Source organism: Anguilla anguilla, chromosome 9, assembly GCF_013347855.1.
Source record: "Anguilla anguilla isolate fAngAng1 chromosome 9, fAngAng1.pri, whole genome shotgun sequence".
NCBI classification, from domain to species: domain Eukaryota; kingdom Metazoa; phylum Chordata; class Actinopteri; order Anguilliformes; family Anguillidae; genus Anguilla; species Anguilla anguilla.
The window spans coordinates 32,841,819-32,864,304 of NC_049209.1; the positions used below are offsets into that span (position 1 = coordinate 32,841,819).

The following is a 22,486-nucleotide window of genomic DNA, read 5'->3' on the forward strand; positions in this document are numbered from 1 at the left end:
GTCGGGTCGGGTACTATTCTCTCAGGCTCGGTTCGGTTTCGGACGCAAATATCCGGCCCGACTGCACTCTAGTATGTGCTTCTTGATAACAGGCTGTCGTAGGGGTCTCCCCAAAGAACCTTTTACATTCTCTTCCCCAGAGAAAATGGGCTGATCTGAGGTAGCCGGGCACCAGAGTGGAGTCAGAAGGTTCCCTAACCCTTTGGGTGGCCCCATGTAGTAATCGTGGACAGGGAGTGGAGACTGAGATTGTGGGTAGATTGTGACCAAGTGCAGTATCTTCTGCAGGGGGAAGCTGAGCAGTGGTTAAGAGCAAAGAAGGTTCGGTTGCAGGAGGGGGGGGGGGGGGCACGCGTAGCATGTATCTAGTGTACAGGATGGGTGGCCCTGGATTTCCTCAGCTTTAAAGCAGCTTTTATTTTTTGCTACTGTGTTATTTTAAGTTTATCTACACCAATAGCCTTCATGGCAGTCAAAGAAAAAATGCTTGAAAAAAATATTAGTCTTTCATTTCATAGTGACATGACTGCAGAAATATATTTGACCTTAATTCCACAATGAAGGTCAACCGTGAACCTACTTCCTGGGGATTCTGTAGCAATAACCTGAGGATTCAGGGTGGGGGGGGGGAAGGGGGGCACATGAGAAGTCCAAAAAGATTTGTATGAGCATGCAGTACACACAGGAGGGGTTTTCTCATTATAGCAGGTGAAGGCTTCAGAGCATTCCACTGTGTCCTATGTGTTGCTGATACCCACCCCTCACGCTAACCTGGGGGGGGGGGGGGGGGGGTTAACGGAAGATCACATACGGATGGATAATTGGCGGGAGCCTCCAAAGATGAGTTTGGATGGGTGGAGTGGGAAGGGGGGTTAGAGGGTTAAAGGCTTGCCGTTCATTTCGCCCCAGAGCAATCACGCACAGGACCGGAGTGGTGGACTGGGGTTTTAATCCCAATTACACATTAATATGGATACAGGATTAAACGTGAGGGTTGGCAGTTGGAGGAGTGGGGCTTAAACTCAGCTGAGGCTCTGAATGTGTAATTAAAGGGATAGCGCTCCAGTTTCAAAAGCATTATATTAGGACGGAGTGTGGCACAGTGGGTAAGGAACTGCGCTTGTAACCGAAAGGTCGCAGGTTCGATTCCCGAGTAAGGACACTACCGTTGTACCCTTGAGCAAGGTACTTAACCTGCATTGCTTCAGTATATATCCAGCTGTATAAATGGATACAATGTAAAGTGCTATGTAAAAGTTGTGTAAGTCGCTCTGGATAAGAGCGTCTGCTAAATGCCTATAATGTAATGTAATGTAATTATGGTAACTGTGCACCCCATCCCCACCCCACACCAATGGCGACAGTTTACATCCTGTGGTGGCCACCCCTAGAGGGAGCTCAGGTGCCACTGCACCTGGAATTCCAATAAATACAAACATTTTTATGTAGATTAAGAAAATATTATGACTAAAGTGCACATAAACACGGATATCTGCAATAAAATATCTTAAATTTGAGAATTTCTTTTTTCTTTGTTCAATCTAAAATGTTACAATTCACTGGCGTTTTTTGAGAAGTAAGCAGCTGGATACTGAACAGATACTGGACTCAAGGCAAACTCTCTATCTTAGCTTTAGCTGCATCCATTCATATCCACTAAATATACTGAAACTGACGCCCTGGGGGAACTGAATGTGACTAATAGAACTGATGCACTACACTGCAGTCCCCTCTTAAACCATTGATATCAGGGCTTGTATTGCTACTACCATAAATTCACTGAGGCAGCCAGGCTAAATCTTACAGATAAGTGACTCTCGCCCTTATCTACTATAAACAAACATACAGTAATGCATTTGCTATTAGCCACCTAACCTTGCTGCAGTTTTACATAGATACGGCTAAAGATAGTGATGGAGTCTTGATCTAAGACACCGCTGCCAACATTTATTTGGTTAATACACGACACTATTTGTACGAGTTTAGTGAGGGAGGTACTTTAAAAAAGTGGCCCTTGGTGTGTGTGGTTCAAGTGTGGCTGGAGGTGGAAATGACACGCTCACTTTTTTTCCCTCAACAATACTGAAACACTGCTGTACCCCCAATTTGATGATTTCACAGCACATATTCTAACTTAAATCAATTGATTTCATAACCCATCATAATATTCCTGTTTGCTTTCAAGTAACTTTTAAACATGTTTCTGATATTTCTCAAAGAAAAGATATCGTTTCGTTGCATCTACGAGACCAGCTGGTTAGCAAAGCTACATTAACATGAACAAGGGGACCAACTTAAATGATTAGATAAGATTTATTTTTAATATTTTTAATTTGTTATGAATGAGCCTTCCACTGAAGGCCTGTACCTGTCCTTTATTATCCTACTGGAGGAGCATTCCCGTAATAGGACAGAGCTGCCATCACTCAGAGAGGGGAACTGCTGATCAAAGAAATGGCTGACAGCTGGATTAGCGAATCAAAGGCAGGCCTTGGGGGCAAGGTGGAGCTTCAACAACAAATAAAACCTTCAAACGGTTTTCCTATCGTACTGAAGGTCACAAATGAAATCTCAGAACACCCCTCCAGCCCCTTTGTTGAGTAACTTCATGAAGCTGTTGCCATGTTACACGTGTAATGCATTAAAAACATAGCGCCGTAAGAACCCACAAAAATGAATTTATAGCCACAAACACGAATAGTGCAAAAGGTCAGTGTTGTATGGAGGTATTTAAAACAAAAACCAAAACTGTGACGTTCTTTGACTGTTTGTGTTGGCCTTATAATGACGACAAACTGCTAAATACAGGTATGGCAAACTTTCCTTAGCCAATCTGTAGAGAAGCTAGCATATCTAACCTTAAAATCAGTGCTTCAAAACAAATGTGTTATATGGCTTTCATGGAATTGAAAAAACACCTAAGAAAGAATACATTCAAACAAATCTTCTGTACCAATTCATTTTTGGCAAAGTTTTCTTGCGAGTGGGGAACACCACACAAGCAGAAAAGTCTAACCAGATGGACAAGAATGAGCTTGCTCGATGGCATGCTTCTGGCAACCTAGATCTCGTTGTTTTAACAGCCATCATCTTTCGGCATGCCAATCAGATTACAGTGTGCCATGCCCTAACTAGCCTTGCGCTTCTTTAAACAGAAGAGTCGTAGAAATACAAGCCTGTAACAGAGACTAATTTTGAATTACCGCACTCTGAAAGCTGTATTATGAATTATAGTTGAAGCATTGTCTAAATTAAATACGTTTGTAGCATTTCAGATAGCATCTGAGGCAAACCCGACGCCTGCACACAGGAAACTAACCCAGGCTGACCTCACATCTGGGAGTTTATTTCCACGGAAACAAAATGTCACTTAAAGCACCCCTGCCCGGAAGGCATACTCGATCCCCAATCCTCAGGAGGCGGCACAGGCTTGTTTTCATATCAATGTTAGTGCACGCTATAAATATAAAAGATAAATAATGAATGAAAAAAAAATCAACATTTTATCCCTCCAGAGCTCTGTGTTTGATCTTCGCGAAGCCGGTCGGCATCATTCACCACAATATTTTATTTAGGCTACATTCTTTAAAAAACACCAGACAAAAAGCACCAGAATCTCTCAGTCAACCGTGTGTACGTGAGAAAAGCACAAACTGCCGAGGACTAAGTGGCAGTGTTTAAGTGGCTTTGCAGACTGGACCAGGGTATTCGCTGCCCTACAGACTGTGGCTTGACAGGCCCGGTGTGAGAGGCTTTGAGGACAGTGTGGTTGCAAAAACCACCAGGGTTGAGTAGCCCTACAGACACTGGAGCCCGACAGAACCCAGTCTGTGTGGCCCTATGGGGTCAGTTCTGAAAGGCCCGACAGGGTCAGTTTTGATTGGCCCTATACTCAATCCTAGGGTCAGGTTTGAGTGGCCCTATGGTCCAGTTGGCCTGCAGGACCAGTATTGAGCAGCCCTTCAGCACAAAGAGTTTCCCTATAGATTCTATGCCTATAAGTCCTACGCAGCCCTTGCTTATGAACAGGGTGGTAACAGAGGGCAGGAGAAATATGTTTCATGAAATTTGACCTGCACAACTCTTAATAAGCATATGGGTACAAGTCCAGAATAAGGCATCTTTCAGTAACAACACTTTCTATAAGAGGACAAACAACCATACATTTTTAGGCAGGCAATTAAAACACATCAATATCGCAGGTCTAAAAACATCCTGCATTCGCTTTCTCTTTCAAAAATTTCATGTCTAATAATACTTTTCTGACAAAACCCCACTGCAGTCATGAGAAGCCAGCAACCAGATGGAGTGACTCACTGAACAAGTTATCAGTGCTGTTCCTATCCATATCCAGTGACAAAGAGTCAGACTCAAACTCAAAATCTAGCTCCCCTCCAGTACATCCCAGAATACCACTGCTGTCACACAAAAAAAATAGCTTTTCCTTTTTTTTCAGTTTGATATAGAATCTGAAACTTGCATCATCCTTAGTGTACCGTCAATGATTCACAACTCTGCAAAATGCCAGGCAACTAAAACTGGCTAATGCAACGCAAAAATTTCACAAAAAATGTCACCTATTTGGAGACCCAAGGTTTTGTATGTCTGTAATATATGAACACCTGGCTGCTCTCGGGTAGAAATTGACATGAAGAGACTCCTTGGCATCGTCACCAAAGAAAAGCCAAACTGCAGAGCTGGGTGAACAGTTCTCATCTTTCAAAAGTCAAACACTGTTATGTACACACAGGTTCAGGGTTTAAGAACCTCCTTGTGATTATTTACCAGCCCAAAAACATCTCTACAAACAGGCTTCATTTCCTTTTCGTAAAACAGTCTTATGGTAAATGGACTGCATTTATATAGCTCTTTTATCCAAAGCGTTTTACAATTGATGCCTCTCATTCACCCATTCACACACACACTCACACACCAACGGTGAAAGGCTGCCATGCCAAGGTACCAATCAGCTCGTTGGGAGCAGTTAGGGGTTAGGTATCTTGCTCAGGGGCACTTCGACACGCCCAGGGCGAGGGATCGAACTGGCAGCCCTCAGACTGCGAGACAACCGCTCTTACCTCCTGAGCTATGTCGCCCTTATGTAATTAAAACGTGGAAATTAGGCACTGCAAATTAGCAGAAGCTACAAATTCTGTGATGCATTACGCTGGATAATTGTTACACAATTCTACGTGTCCCGATCAAATAAACATTAAGTAAATAAACAAAGGGACAAACAAAGGAAAGATCATAATGCAGCATTTAAAATACACTCATAAAATTCATAAAAGTACTCAGGCTTTCATAATCCATCCTGTTTGGAGGTGACACAGTGTGCATGGCATCTGTTCTACATAAAAGCCCTGCTAAGCTGCCCATCAAATGACTAAAACAGGGGAGCCAAACTCAAGTCCTGGAGGGCTGCAGTGCCTGCAGGTGCTTGTGGCATCCTCTCAGTCAGCAGCCAATTAAGTTGTGAACAAGGTGTGTGGACACTTTAACCAGTCACTTACCTAAATCAATGTGCTTGTGCTGAAACAAACCGAACACCAGCAGACACTGCAGAGTTCGCCACCTCTGGCGTAAACGCACACTTCTCCTCCAGGGGGCGGTCTTTCTCACCTTGAAGAAGCCGATGATGCCCACGCCGTACTCCACGCAGTACTTGTCCAGCAGCTCGCGGTTCCAGGCGTCCAGGTTGACGTATTTGAGGATGTTCTCGTAGATGACCAGCGCGAAGCGGCCGCGGTCCTTGTCGGTGAGCGTGGGCATGTCGCCCTTGCCCGGCGAGATCTCGGTGCGGTACCGGAAGCGGCTGGACTCCAGGACCGCCACGATGTCCTGGCCCAGCTGCGAGTAGAGGCTCTCCACGAACACCAGCACCACGGGGTCCGTGCGCGACGTGTCCGAGGGCCGCACCGTCTTCAGCGGGAGGAGGCGCGAGGGCGTGGCCCGCGGGTCGTCGCAGTCCGCCGTCCCCTCGGCCCCCGCCCCGCCCCCCGCCGGCTCCAGCTCCCGCTTGACCCCGTACAGGAAGTAGGCGGAGACGACCACGCTGACCATGCAGAAGAGGAAGAGGAGAAGCAGGCCGGTCTGGAGGGTGAGCTGGCGGTAGAGCCGCCGTAGCCGCCCGCACGCCAGCATGGTCCACCCGCCCCCCCGCGACCGCCCGCGAAAGGTCCCGCCTCCACCTGCGCGCGAGCGCGAAAGGGGCCTGAAAATCCCACCGCCCGCGTCAGTGCACACAGGCCAGCCGAACGAAGCCAGCGACAGTCACTCTAATACTGCAGGCGCAATGAGCCAGCTCCTCAGGCAGGGGGCGCCCTTCCTCATGTCACCATTGCAGAAAGGTGGTGGGACTGGCCTGGGCAGGAGGAAACCATGGACCTGGGTGGACCTGAAACCTCGCACCTCAACTTCTCCCACCGCCAAATCCCCGCTAAGCGCCCCGCCCGTCCTCCAAACCCCTCCCCCCTCCCCCTCACAAACTTTTAAGTTCTGAATTTCCAAATGGTGTACTGAGAAAAGAGGTAGCAGCAAAGGGGCGTGGTCAGCTCCCAGGCGTGGCAAAGGTCATCCAATGAGCGCGCGGCAGAGGCGGAGCCCCGGGCACAAGTCATTCCCGTTGCATTCCGTGCAGCACTTCGCAGGTTTTCTGAAATGGAGAGAAAAGGAGGGGGGGAAGGGAGGAAAGACATCAACATAAAATCTGATTTTGAAAGGGCGCTTTATCACTTTCAGGGCCGCTGTTTCCGCCCTGGTGGACATCGCGAGCATGAAGAACGCTTTAGCGGCGGCATGTGACCTTGAAGCTCCCAGGTACGCGAAGCGCGCGTTCCGAGCGCAGGCTGACAGTTCTAAAGGGGACCGCAAGCGCGGTCGCGCACCTGAGCGTCCGACGCCGTATTCGCCGAACGCACCGCTCTTCCTGAGCGTGGAACGAGCCGGAATCGCTCGGCTGAAGCGCTGTGCTGACGCCGTGGGTCCAGAGTGGGATAACTCACTCCTCTCTGAATACCAAGAGCACCTGGGAGAGCTGCCTTAAAGGCACGGCCTAGATCGGCCAGATAATGGCACCTGCTCGTATTGATTACCACAGGCTTTAGGAAACGATCCTAATGCTATTCCATTCACTTCAAAAGGTAAAAAGGGGGGGGGGGGGGGTCATTAATGCATTTCATCTCTCTAAGACAAAGCTGCAGGAAGAGAAAGGCTCTACATGTGAGCAGGAGGTGGTGTGCATCTGTGCCGGCCAGTGCGATTACCAGCGTGATCACCAATGCCACCGCCTTCCAGTAATAACCAACAGCTCTTAACCAATCGGCCAACCGTCCCAGAAATCATGAAACAGGAAGAGATGGAATGTGTCTGTGTGTGTGTGTGGGGGGGGGGGGGGTTGGGGTGGTGGAGTGTATAGTCTTGCTGAAATGAGTCTCCAGGGCACACGGTCAGTTTTCTGAGTAAAATCAATTATAATCCATCAGCGATTACCTGGAACCACGGAGCCATTAAACCGATTCAGCCTCGAGCATTTCAGCTAATTACCAATTAATCCAATTACACAATTGTACGGGGTAAAGACTTCATGAATATAATCACTTTCGCTGAAGTGCTGCCCGCATCAATGTGTGACAGTAAAACAGAAAATTGACAACAGTGTGTGCTTAGAAGCCTGTGCAGAAATTGCTGGGAAAGCTACTCAACATTCTTTTCTTTACATTGTTACCCAACCGTCACAACAAAGGATCAAAGCGATCAGACTGAAAGCCTCCACACTAATGTCACTATACCCCTAAAAAGTCTTCAAGGTTGATATCCTTTTGTGAAGCTCCATCTCTCACCTGTACGTACATTCACTCGCTCACCACCATCTGGGCTCATTATGCTACAGTAAAAACAGAGAACAGTATGGTCAGCTCCTTGAGGAGACAAAGGTTTCAAAAAATAAAATAAGGCAAGGCGTTGCATGTCCGTCCAAGACTGGATTCTGAACATCTTTTGAAAAGTGTCTGTGATCTATTATGTTAAGGAAGGGTATTAGCAAGACGAGGCTGTGAGGATGGAATCAAAGCAAAGTAAGATGTAAGGGGGGGGGACCCCATGAGAACCGAAAGATAAAGTACAAAGTATATTTCTCAAAGAAAAGGGATCATTTTGTCACTTCAGAGGGGTAGTAGACTACAATGAGAGCCAACTCCTAGGCTTTGCGCATATAAACTAACTGGAAGATAGTTTTGTGAAGATTTTTTTTTTGGCGACTTCAAGTGAAGTACAGCTCTGTCTTTTTTAGGAGTTGCTCTTTTTTCTCACTCTCTTGGCACACGGGGAAAAAAATAACCCCATCCAATCAGCTCTGAGACCAAACACGCTTCCCACAGGAGAGGGGTGTGAGGCAGTGGGGGAGGGGTGAATTTCTGGTACAATAATGTGCATTATTCCTCACATTCCGCAAATGAAACACCCACGTTTTAATCTCGGCTTGTCACCGACATGTTAGCGCCGTTCCTGCCACCGCCTGACTGTGCATCTTTAAATACACATTTCCTGCACATGCACACGGCACCATAAAGGAGCAAGAAAATTAAAAAATAAAAACTTCAAGTGAAACTGTACATTTACAGCAGAAGGCACAGCAGAAAGGACTCTGTAGTACATTTCTGAGATCAGACCACGAGATCAGGAAAGCGGGGCGGCAGTATAGTATAAGGGGGTCTGGTCTTGTAACCTAAAGGTCACAGGTTCGATTCCCAGGTAGGACACTGCCGTTGTACCCTTGAGCAAGGCACTTAACCTGCATTGCTTCAGTATAGGCTATATGCTGCAGTATAAATGGATGAGTAAGATGTTGTGTAAGTCGCTTTGGATAAGAGCATCTGCTAAATGCCTGTAATGTAAAGTAAGTAGCACCCTGACCAGGCTGCTGAAAACAATAACAAGTGGAGACGTGAGGAGTCTCTTACAGCACACGAGAGCTCAGATACCATTCTGTTTAGCAGGCAGCAAGGGGGGGAAACATTACTGGATTACGGTCTGTGTTTCAATTCCTATGTATCAAAACACTTCAAATAAACAAATAAACCATTTTTTTCAGAGGAAAGGAAGCAGTTCGGAGAAATGGCGTTACAGTCAATGGACACGCTGCGGCTACCGCCCGCCGCCTCTATCCTAGGAGCGATTTTTCCGAAACAGCTTATTTTAGGACCGTGACCGATTTGATAAGAGGTGAACAAGGGGAATAAAGAGCGATACGAAACCTGGCTTTCAGGCATGAAAGGTCTCTGTGCAGCTACTCCTCAAAGCACAACCACCCCCGCTCACACAAAGACAAATGCAGCATCTATGAATGTGGTTATTCTGCTACCCCCACAGATGAGTTTCTCCCATGGGAGTATGATTCAGCAGACAGGCAGCAGTCAGCATCAGCTGAGCTGGACAGCACTACGTTTCCCATAATCCTCCAAGAACCGCAGAAGCTCTACAGCTTTCGGCCACTGAACTGCAGCATTCCATTCCATTACAGCGGGGGTAGTCAATCTCCAGTCCTGGAGGGCGGCAATGTCTGCAAGTAACCGTGGTTTCCTTTCGATCAGCAGCCAATTAAGGTCTTGAGAACAAGGTGTGCGGACTCTCTTTCTGAAACGCGCCGAAAAAAGCCCAAAGACACAGAGGCCCTCCAGGACTGCAGTTTGACAACACCGCATTACAGTCAGCTTCTCTTTCCCCACCTGTGCAAATGTGATGGGGAGTGTGAGAGCAGAGGCAGCCATTACAGCTGTTACTGGCCTCCCGCAGGCCGCCATGTTCTCTCTACCGCTTCAAAAGCCTAAAGCAATACTTTAAAACAAAGTCTGTAAAAAAAAGTATAGGCCTATCCATTACCCGTGAGTGAAATCTGAAGATGGTGACAACATTTCTCTTTCTACAAATACAAAACTGTGAAATAACCAAAATAAACTTAAGTGTACATGAAAGCGTATGCATGAGGGATTGTGTGTGTGTGTGTGTGTGTGTGTGTGTGTTTGGTGGAGTTAGAGTAAATAAACTCTGAAAACCAGAAGTCATTACACAATCGCTGTGATAATCATTTGTGGCCGCATGTACAGTCTCCATGGACACACTTCTACCACTGACCACAACCTCCTTTTCTCCTGAGCACCCACTCCACTCATAACCCACAGCAAACATCCATTCCTTCTGATTGGCTCGCAGCCCTCAGTGAAACCCATGTCGATTGGTTTTAAATTCAAAAGCCCTACCGGTGAGATTATGTTTAATATTCAACAACTCCAGGGCAAGATCTCCTAAAATAAAACTGCTGACTGGTCACACTGCTAATCAATTTACTGATTAGTTTACTTTACAGTGAATGAGCAACAGCTAAAGCCACGCACCCCAATTGTGTTTAAAGCCCAGGCCTCTCCTCTCTTGCTCATCCTCATTTAAATATAAACTTCAGTGCGTTTCAAAAAGCCATCATTTTCAGTGTGTATTTTAGGAAAGAGAATTAATTGGTTCTGTTGCTCAATTAGCTGCGTACATTTGCAGAGGTCTAGCTCCAAAATTGCAACAGCGAAACAAAAGCAGACGCCGGGTGTAATGTAAGCCCATAATTTGCTCAAAAAACCTGCCAAACTGAGCAATTTAATTTAACGAGCGACGAGCTCATAAAGAAATTATGTCTGAGCGGAATCCCACATATACACACACACACACACACACTATAACATTAGAAATTAGAGAGTAGCACGGCTTTCCATTAAGACAGGCAGCTGTGCTTGGCATGCGAGGAAGGTTTACCCATCCCATTCTGCCACACAAACTGAGAAAACAGCAGCTGGAATAATAATTTAAATGGATAGCTTCCCCTTGGCCATTTTCACACCAGAATACATGCAAAATAGGAGGGGGTTGCATTTCATTGAATCCCAGTGTTGATTTTGCTTGAACTTTCGGGTCAACCACTGGGCAAGGTTGTCTTTCCCCCTCCAATTCTTACATTGACATATAAATTTGTCTTTCAGTGAAAAAAAAAGACAATTCAAAAGTTTTTTTTTTTGCACTTTGCTTAAACATAAATCTTTCAAGATTGAGGGTGAAATACTGCAGGACAGTTGTGTGAAACAAATTTATCAGTGGGAAAGGTGATGGTGTTTCATATGTACTAGTGTGAAAGAGAATAGAGTAAAGGAGGCTAATGTGAAAGACTCTAGAGTCAGGGATACTACTGAGAAAGAGACTAAGGTTAGTGTGATGGAATGCACAAAGGAGACTCATGTGAAGGAGACTAGTGTTAAGAAGAAACTTGTGTTAAAGATACTGGTGTGACAAAAGACACTAGTGTGATGGAGCCCTGTGAAAATGTTCTCCTTGCAGTAGGTCCGAAACACAGGGTGCAGCCCTAACTCTTTATGGTGCAAGATCACAAATATGTAATTAGAATGTTCTGAACTAAACATTATTTATGATGTAAGATCACAAATATGTGATTAGAATGTTCTGAACTGAACATTCTACTGCTGATGTAATACTCACTATTGGTGTTTCTGAGATACCCTTTGCTATGCCCCCCGTATATCAAACCTTGGTTGTCAGAAGTTGGACTCATCCAGCTGTATTTTTGGTTGGACCGCAACAGCCCTACAAACGCGAATGTCTGTGACTTAGTGAGTGATGAAGTCACACCATTGGACGGCCGGTCCAGCCATACACAAGGGTTTGACCTGGTCTTGTTTCTTAATGGTTTATTGGACAAATAAACCATTAAGAAGGAAAAAAAAAACATTTGAACAAAGTTAAGAACAAGTGGCTGAGCTGTGTACCCCTCTCAAGGGTAATTTTATTTTAAACAGATCCCTAAAACAGGTCACTCAAACGTCACAAGAAACTGGGAGAATAAAACTGCAACAGTCATGCACACGGGCCAACAGCCCTCCCTCATTCACTGCGCATGAACAGACACAGCCCAACTCATTAAGAGGAGAATGCTGAACACCGTAACAATGCCTAATGCTGCAGGGGTTAAGGACTCCAGTATGCATACACTCTAATCCCTGGGTTTTCAACAGGGGCTCCGCGGACCCCTGGGGGGTCCCTGAAGGTACTGCAGGGGGTCCCTGGCCAGAGTTGAAATACAATGACTACATTTGGGAAAACATTTCAAAATATACTTAAAATTTTTTTTATTTATTTATTTTTTTTTTTTTACTATAACCATTTTTAACTTATGATGATGGTTCCCTGGATGCCTTTGAGCCTGGGCGGGGGCCCCAGGATCCAGAAAGGCTAAAAACCCCAGCTCTAATCCCTTCAAAATCGAACGACTGCAGGAGTGTGTAAAACATCGGCAAGAGAACTGCAAGGGACCTGTGAATAAAGTCCGGAGTGGGAACCTCCAGCTCCTTCTATAAATAACTCTGCAGAAAGGGCAAAACTCGCACTGCACCACCATCGCAGCGTCCGCCCGCATGCTGGCAGTGACAAACGCTGCCCCTCATTTTCTCCCCTTTTCGCCAGTATCGTGGCAACTGCCAGCACCCCGCGGTAACTTCCGAAAGCTCACCATAGCAACGGTCCTTTTCCAGGGCTTCCCTGTGCCTGGACTCCAGTGTCTGAAGTACAGCCACAAAGAATCTGCTGAATGAACAGAATTACTTGCTCTGAAAGAGACTTGAAATGGGCACATACTGTAGAATTGTATGCAATGATTGGCAAGATCAGAGAGCGGGAGCACATATACCAATTTATTACTATTACTACTATTATTACTATTGTTATTGCTTAGCAATGACCCTTACTTAGAGAGACTTGCACCAAATAGAACACACTGCTGCTTCTCCAAGTTGCAGGCCTAATGTTTTTATTTTTCTCCACACAGCTTACTTCATCCTTATTTTTCCTGCGTATTTTCGCTGATGAGAGCGATGCCTTGCCTTGTTCCGACTTGCACTCCCCCTGAATTTGACATCGTAATTATCCACTGACACACTGCAGCTGGATTATTTTAAAGAGACCGCTCAAATTAAGGGCATGGTCTAACCTGGGATTCAAACCTGTTACTCCCTGGTCCATATTTTCTACAGAATTTTGCATAAATTAGGTTCTATATTCTGTTTTTGTACACATGCAAAATGTAATTTCTTTGTTCAATAACTAATTTCATTGTTCTTAATTTTTTCCCCAAAAGTTTTGCTAGTGGTCCTAACATTGTGAAAACAGGAGCACCAGTCCTACCAAGCAGTAAAGTTCATGTGGAGCACTCAATCGATTCAATTAAAGAATGTATTTATTTGCTGGTTGGTTTTACTTTTTTGTGCGACTCCCCAACCATCAAATAGCAGGGCAAGAGTAGCGAGGTATATACATTTATATGTAACCTGCAACAAACTCCAACAAACCAGCCATAATATTCATAAACTGACAGTAATATTTTGCTGCAGAAAGTTTTGTTGTTAATCCCATTTGATGCAGTTATTCATGTCAGATTAGTGTTTGAGAACACTTAGACATATTTTGGGTTGTACTCTTCCCAGCAAAAAAACATGCACAGATGCACCCGCTTACAGAAAAGCTGCATTCTACAGATCCCAAAAACGAGCAGCCATATAATATTCTCACGAACCAGGCTGGGATTACTCTAGAAACTGCAGGTCGGCAAAACTCGGATTATCTGGAAAAATAAGATGCTGTGGACCAACAAAAGAAAAAGATTAGAGAAATTTTTTTTAGCTTCAGCAGTAACAAGAAAAAAATAAAATATATGCATATATATATATAAAATGGAATGGATATGGGTGTAAATAGAGGAAGGGCTGAGATTCCGAGTGCTGACGCAAGGCACAACAGAATTTTCTGGATCTCTGGTCGGGGTCTAACTAGCAACGCAACGGGGGGAAAAAGCGATGAAAAACGCAACACGCGGCGATAAACTCGGCTTTAATCTTTAATAGAGGTCTCAGGCTCCATAAAGACTGAGCCGATTAGAAGGTTCAGCTCTATTTCCGAGACACCACATTTCTCCCGGTTCTTACGGGGGAGCTCCAGACCAAAATGGCTTCCAAGTGTTCCAAGTGCAAGATGAAACAAACAAACGCTAAGACTCAATGATGGAGTGAAGAAGCGGTTGAAGATTTGGTCTTCTAACCCAAAGGTCAAAGGGTTCAACTTTATATAAACTGCATTTGATGACAAGGGTGCCCATGTCACGTTTTATGTGCATACTTTTCTTGGACTGGTATGGAAGATAATGGCAAATATATAAAATGCAAAACAGAGTCTAACAAGAGGAACGTTTTGTATCCCTTCAGGGAAGTTTGGCAAGACTCTAATCCAGCAAGATTTGCCTCAGCATGAATGAAAACTTGCTTTGTTTATAACATAGTTCACTATTTCCTCTCATTATGGCTCAATGATTAAAAGGGTGTTCAGGGTATTGCCTAAATGCTTTGGAAACCAAGGGGGGGGGGGGGGGGGGGGGGAGTGTTGTGAGTGCTGTGACTATTTACATATGTATAGCATGATCCACATAGGCTGCAGTGCCGTTTTAATCAGGGAAGGTGTGTTAAACAGCTGTTCTCCAAATCCCTTGTATTTCGCCATTGGCGACTCGCCTGCTGATCCACCAGAAGAACGCAGGCATTAGCACAGCCGTACTTTCCATATAATACTCATTTTTCTAATAATATACGGCCTTTCACCTGATTTACGCAAGCTGAAATGGTACTGTCAATCACAGTATCATACTGTTAGCGCTGGCTGAACAAAGGATTGTGCTCCTTCACTTCGCACGGATACTGCACAGAGGAGAGGCCTCTTGAACCAAAAGCACACGGGAGAGCCGGGTGCGTTTGTGAGAACTGATAAAGCTCCATGAATTTCCCCGACTGTTCAAACACAAAATGTGTTCAGGTGGCAATCTTCAAACAGAACTGCAATTTTCACCCAAAATGGCACCTTACACCTGACCCCCGTCTGACCCCCCCACCAGGCTTTTACAAATTTCAACCTCCCCACCTCTTCCCCCCAAAAAAACAAAAAAAACAAAAAGAATTTGAGTATCTAGCACATCAGGTCACTGAGCTGGATTTTGTCTGGTTGGCAGAAGTGGTGGACGTGCCGACCAATCGGGTGGCGGGGATCACATATTGGGGCCCAGGAGGCGGGACTGATAAACAGCATTAGGGGTCCCAGAGGACCAGGTCCCGGCACAGGCCACAGGAGGACAGGGAACAGTGATCCCAAAATCTAAACCCATTTATCAGGGCGAGATGAAACAAAGTGGCGAGCAGTCCAAACCCGGTAAATCCCAAAACCTGGACTCCAAACCTTTGGCAAGAGATCCAGGCATGTTTCTGTGCCAGTCGGTCAGGACTCTCCAAGCCCCGCAACAGCCACACAGATAGTTGACACTTGCCTTTTAACGCGACTCTCCTGCCTGCACCAATAAACCCCTGAAGCTAATACGGTGAGCAACTGTACGACGTCTTCAATCTTCCCAAGTGCGCTCACGTCACACCCCTCCTCTCACTGCAAGGGTTGCCTGTAACAGTGCACATCCAGATTAAAACCTTGGTGTTACCCTCCAGGACAGTGAAGGGAACAGCTCCACCACACCTCCAATCAATCTTCTGTCATCCAAAGTGGACTGAAACCCACCTCCTCAGACTGCATCTCAGTTCCCCTCCCATCCCCACCCCATATCACTCCCTCCTTTTTACCAACTTGGGGTGTCGGTATTTTAATGGTTTTAGGTTATGGTTTTACACTTCTCTAATTAGGTGCTTGTTATGGACGTAGCCTGTATGTATGCAGAATTTGTACTTGGTTCATGGTTGACGTGGTTAACATGCTGTAGTGATGTCATATCTTTACTTGCTGGTCTGTTAATGCTGTTAGCCAGGTCTGACACTAGTGCTCATATAGAACAGGTGAATGTGCTTATGTTATCTCCTACACATATCTCTTCCACTATAAGTCACTCTGGAGAATAGCATCTGCTAGCCGAAAGCAATGTGATGCGATGCGATGTTTGAAAGACTCAGCATTGGTGGCTCATTGCCAACAGCAGGGATAGTCACGGAAGGTTCAACTCGCTGTTGCAGTTATGATGTACTGGACGTGAGGTGAAACGCACAGAAGTGCTGATACCCTTATCACATTAGATACAGTAATGAGTAAAACAGAATGAGCTGCTTCTGGGCGATCATGGCTTAACCTGACTGAATACCTTTACATCACCGTGGTGCTTCCTGACAGGTGAGAGAATGAATCTAGAAGTGAGACTGTTTGAGCACTAGAGAGATTAGCTTGATGACCTTTTAAGGGTTTAGGGGGAAAATTTCCAGTTTTTCCCCCATATGGCTCAACTCGCTTTGAAAAATGTTCACTGTGAACATTTGTGTTCCATCGTGTTTGTAAATGGTGCTATACAATCAAAAGATGGATTGGTTGACTGACTGATCGGTGGACTGGCTGACTGGCCGATTGGTCAACTGGTCGATTGGCTGATTGATCGAGATTCGCTGCAATGCTTTTGTGGCTCTGGGTTGAGTGTATACCCCCTGAGGCCTACGCTTTCCCGTTCGGAACATTTTCTCCATCGGGATCTGTTCAGAAAGCAGCACTGTTTGTGAAGAATTTGGTGGGTGGAACATAATTCACAGCCAGTATACACCGAAACCATGTATGACAGATGTGCCCGTAAGAAAGGATGACTTTTGAATTGCAAAAAAAAAAAATTATTAAAATTTTCACTAAATGGAGGGTGAGAGAGAGAAAGTCAGAGAAACCAAGTGAGAAGGAGAGCGAGCAAGAGACTGAGTGAGAGAGAGAGTGAGAGGGAGAGAGTGAGGGAGAGGGGGTTAGAAAGAGAAAGACAGACGGGGGGGGGGGGGGGGTGAGAGACAGGCAGACTTGGCTGCCCAGAGAGGACAGACTGTGCTCACACTGCAGTCAGAGAGTGGTGGAGACAGAGCTACACTTCTTCACAACATGTAAAAATTATCACCACATATGGGAGAACTTCTAGCCAAAATGCATTAAAATATGCCCAGAATTTTAAACTTTTAATCACCACCTAAAGCTTCCCTATTTATTAGGGGAACCCAGAAAATGTATCGGACTAGCCACAAATTATGTAACAGCCAGCCATAAACAGAGGGACAACCAGTGAGCATATTAGGATCTGTACACCGTTTGTCGAGATTTATGTTTATGTGCTCCTTTGTATTTGTTTGTTTCTGTGCTTCGGCATATAATATAAAAAAATATCTCGTCATGCCAACAAAGCATTTAGAATTTGAAAAGAATCTGAATTTAAAAGAAAGAGAGACAGTGTGAGACAGACAGAGAAACTGAGAGAGAGAGAGAGAGAGGCAGTGAGAGACAGAGGCAGAGAGGGGGGGCAGTGAGGGAGAGAGAGAGAGAGATAGACGGGAGAGGGACTTGGCAGTAAACGGTCCCCAGCGCGTTAGCGTGGCGGCCATGAGGGAGAGAATGAGAGAGAGAGAGAGATAGAGAGAGAGAGTGAGAGTGAGAGAGAGTGAGACCTGGGCCCTGGCAGTAAACCTTAACAAAACTAAAATTATGACATTCCAAAAAAGATCCAGATCTCAGGGAACAAAACACAAATTCATGTTAGGAACACACTACATTGAACATTCCTCAAATTACAATTATTTAGCGCTAAAAATCAGTGCTACAGGAAACTTCAACATTGCAGTGAATGAACTAAGGGAGAAAGCACGCAGGGCCTTCTACGCCATAAAACGACAAATTTGTGTAGAGATTCCAATTAGAATTTGGCTTAAAATCTTTGGAGCTGTAATCGAACAAATTGCTCTTTATGGCAGCGAAGTGTGGGGTCCACTCATCAGTCAAGAATCTGGCAAATGGGACAAACATCTAATTGAAACCCTGCATGCAGAATTCTGTAAACATATCCTGAAATTACATAGAAACACAACAAACAATGCATGCAGGGCAGAATTAGGCCAATACCCATTACTTATCAAAATACAAAAAAGGTCAATCAAATTTTGGAAGCACCTAAAACAAAGTGACCTCCACTCACATCAATACAAAGCCCTGCAATACCAAGAGTTGATCAAAGCAAGCAATCCCCTCACTAAGCTGGTCCTGAGCCTTAGTTCCCCACATACACTAACACACACTAACACCTCACCTGCTCAAGATCAGAACAAAACTACAAACATAATTAGAATAAACCAAATTGCAACACAGCTGAAACAGAATTATATAACCTACTGGGAAACTAAAACAAAACTGCAAAGTAAAATGAAATGTTATTTGGCCCTAAAAAGACAGTATGCTGTAGCGAACTACCTGACCACAGTTACTGACAAAAAACTGAGAACCACCTTGACGAGGTACAGACTTAGAGAGCACCACTTAGCCATAGAATCGGGCAGGCACAGAAAATTGAAACTGAAAAACACTTCCTAATGGAATACACAAAATTTGACCAAATTCACCAAAAATTCTACCATAAAAATGATCCAGAAATGTCCCCAATTCAATGATATACCCAATGATGATAGATTACCCTACCTATTAGGAGAAGAAAAAGGTTGCTGCATACTAGCAGCACAATTTGTGTTCTCTTGCCATACTCTGAGGGACAATGTGTGACCACCTCATGCACACATTTACACACAGCATACACGCGTACAAGCAGACACATAATATTCACTCATGCACACAGCACACAGATAGTCAGACACACACACACACCTAACATCACTTACTGATATTTATGTATATATTTTTATATAACAAATTCACATTCTCGGATTCATTGTATATAGTTGTATGTTGTAATCACTGCTTTGGCAACACAAGTGCCTATATTTGTCATGCCAATAAAGCACTTTGAAATTGAATTGAATTGAGAGAGTGAGAGAGTGACAAAGAGAGAGAGAGAGAGTGACAGAGAGAGAGAGAGAGAGAGAGAGGGGCTTGGCAGTAAATGGTCCCTAGCGCGTTAGCGTGCACGGACCACAGAGCTCCGGAGGCAGCACGTCGATTATCCAACATCGTTTTTTTTTTTTTCTTTTCCAGGCGCGTTAATCCCAGCTTTCTCCAGGGGCCACTGCCTGTCCCATCCTTGGTGCTCACCCCCTCCCCCCCCCCGCCCCCGTCTAATCCCCGCCCTGCCCCCACGTTGCTGCGAGCCACGCGGGGGGGTGGATTAGCGGCGTTTGGGGGTGGATGAGGGGCCTCGCTGGACTCATGGAGCGGGGGCAGTGATCTGTCTTTACACTGATAAGGGCCTGGTAGAGCCCTACAGGCCAGTCAGGAGGGGACGGACTCCGCTAACCAGGCTAGCAATCAGAAGGGCCCAATCCCACAGGGGATCTCAGTATTTTTATTTATTTTTTACATCATTTACCTAGCAAGCAGCCATCCAGATTGGCTTTTTTTGTTCCACCCATTTATACGGTTAACGTGGAGACTCCGAGTTACAAACCCCGCTGGGCCCTGGGGAGAGGCCTTTCACTTAATTATGCAGCAAGAAAGGGGGTCAGTTCTAGTAAATGCACCGGTCCTAAGCGCCATTTAATGGGAAAACAATCAAACTGCACATTTTAAAAGGGCCTCGCTCCTGGTGCAGAGTCACTGAAAAGCTCTTGACCTCCCAGGCGAAGGAGGAGTTTATGAATCACATCCTGAAATGCCCTGGGAAGAATCGGGGGCACGGCGAACAGGAACACATTCGATTTTCCTCCACATTATGGTTTATTTATGAGCCTAACAGCTGGCCATACCCCCAGACCTCTTACTGTAAACAGCTCAGTTTTCTGTGTTTAAACATACTTTACACAGCTGGACATTTTCCGAAGCCAAATTCAGGTTAAGTGACCGAACTCCAGGCATGCGAGAGCACGCCCTGCCCTTTGGAACCAGCAACCTTCCTGGGCTGTGTGTCCGGCAAGTTCCGCCCCAACCCGCGGTGTCTCCGACACGGCCGAACGAAACCGCCATCTGCCGCCATCGTGCAGGACGGACGGAGACGGATGGGGGACGGGGGTGTTGGTGGGCGGGTAGGGGGCGTTGGTAAAACACCGCTGCGTCAGCCGAAAAGCCTCAGATCTCCAGACAGCGCCAGGCCGTGGGCTGGCAGACAGAGCCCCTGACGGCGGGCTCCAGAAGACAACGCTCGGCTCCTTTTTCCCTTTCCCCCCCCTCCTTTTACGTTTTTCTTCCTCTCCTCCTCTTTCTCATGTAAAACCATACCCCCCAGGGACATAGCCGAGCATTCGATAAAAGCAACAAATATAAATAAATGAATAAACAAACAAAGTAACGATCTGGTCGCCATCCATCTTGGCATTTGTGTGAGATTATCATATTTGCGCCAGAAGGAAAAGATGGCTCCGTACTCCTTCTCGGACAGTTGCAGGGTTCAGATTACTATAATAACAACAGGCCGGCTTTCCATTGGTATTCTGCAGACTAATTTACGATGCTGTGGGGGTCACCTTGGCTAAGGGGGAGCTGCCAAATAAATAAATTAATAACGCTGGAAAATGATAATTGGTTGTGCTGTTCCGTTTCATCATTGCGGCGAGCCCGCCTGGATCTCCCATGGCTGCAGAGGCATAAATAGAGCAATCTGAATTTCAGATTTCATTTCGTCTGGCCCAACTGCACTGGAGCAACAAAGAGCTCGGAACACGAGGGCCAAAAGCCCGTCCCCCCCCCCCCCCACCAACCCCCCCATCTCCCATCTACTAACCCAATCCCAATGTAAAATCCCATCTTTCGGTGCAGCTAATCATTAAAGCAGTTTCCTTTTCACCCTCTGATTTCAGGCCCGTCAAGGACAGTAAAGTCAGATGTGATTTATTTTAAGCTTAGCACTACCACCCGCCACCCTCGCCCATCTCACCGCTAAAAGCTCCAGTCTACGATCTGTATTTCATTCCCGGAATATTGAGCCCATTACTTTCCAAACGAGTGGTTTTGTTATCTCTCTCTCGCTCCCTCTCTCTCTGTCTCCATGCTTGGGTTGCAAACTGAATTTGAGCAGCTCGGTCCCACCGAATTTAAATGTCTCCCCCCTTCAACGAAAACGAACCAACAACACGGAGAAAACTGGCACTGCTGACTCAAAGCCTCATTGGCTGAGTTACAGAAAAAGAAATTCCACACTTGATTTGCGGAACAGCATGAGGGTGTCTACAGCTAAGAACAGAAAAATAAAACCCTTATGCTCTGTGGGAAATTCAGTGAGAAGAAGAACACCGTTTCACATACACTAGTTAAGAGAAAGTCAGACACAAGTGGCACTCAATTACTCAGCTTTGGCATGACTTGAACAACGTGTGCGGTTATGAACTGCGGTTACATTTTGGCAACGTTCACGTTCCTCCACACCTCCATCTGCAAACGCTCTGAAATGGGAAGACCCACATTCCAGCTTGTACTGTGTCAGCGGGGTGTGTGTTGTGCTTTGGGAGGGGACCGAAATGTCTCGCCTCATCCTCCGATTGGCCGGTTTGCATAGCCACATTTCAAAGCCCCTGGAAAAAAGGAAAAAGTTCCTGTTTTTTTTTTTTTTTTGTTTTCCTTGGAATTCAGCGACTGACCAGCACTCAGTGTCCGGTAGTGGAAAGATGAAGGATTTTCCGCAAATGTGTGAACACCCCTTTGGGCTTTTTGCAGCAGGAAAGGACGGCTCTTCATAACCTCTTAAGTAGTCATGTGATAGTAATGGGAGGCTTCATGAGCTCAAAAATGGCTGGAGACCATTGTGTGCAATCAGTTACCCACCCATCGGAACTAATCACATTGTTATGCTGAGACCACAAATAGTAGCTCCACCAACAGTGATGTAAAGGAGACACATTGCCCAGTAAGAGGTTGCCATGGATACAAGCATTAAACCAAAATTAATAAATGGTAAAGGCGATCTCCCCATTGCACCTGCAATACAAACTCAAAACCTCAGGGAGGTCTTGGTCTACAGGGAGAACGGGTCTACAGGTAGCAACATTCTACCAAAGGAAACGGAAAGCACCAGAAGAATCACTGCTGGTTATATACAAAAAAACTGTGGCTCATCAGCAGATACCTGAGGAACACCTGCGCTTAATTAGGCTCCAGAGAACAGCAGGAGGACTGGCTCTTAACGCACTACCAACAGAGCTGAAGAGATATGAACTTTGGGCGTACTCTCGCTCCTCTCCTTTGAAAAAAGAATCATTCTTATTGCCAAGGTTTTTACATTGTCTTTCTACTGCTCCACTGCAGAATGCCTGAGTTTAATAACCCTTCTGTGTAGTTTTAGGAGACAGGCGTGTGTGCTGTCCCCCAAACACCCGTCCCACGAGCGACAGCCTCTTTGCACTCTGCGGTCCACCGGACGAGCTGCGCGGTCACCGCGTCCGATGAGTACCCCGCATGCGAGTCATTTTTCCCGAAAACGAGGTCGGAGTTACCATGGCTGGTTCACACGCCCTCCCACGGT

General features: G+C 45.7%; 1 protein-coding gene across 2 annotated transcripts in view; it reads right to left on the reverse strand.

Moving 5' to 3' along the window:
- Positions 1-22,486, reverse strand: part of LOC118236021 (bifunctional heparan sulfate N-deacetylase/N-sulfotransferase 1-like) — an 85,582-nt gene that overhangs the window by 23,202 nt on the left and 39,894 nt on the right. For both annotated transcript variants that reach the window (XM_035434015.1, XM_035434016.1), the window contains exon 3: positions 5,623-6,655. In XM_035434015.1, coding sequence (XP_035289906.1) covers positions 5,623-6,144 — 522 coding nt within the window. In that variant the 5' untranslated portion in view covers positions 6,145-6,655. The remainder of the gene's footprint in view (positions 1-5,622; positions 6,656-22,486) is intronic.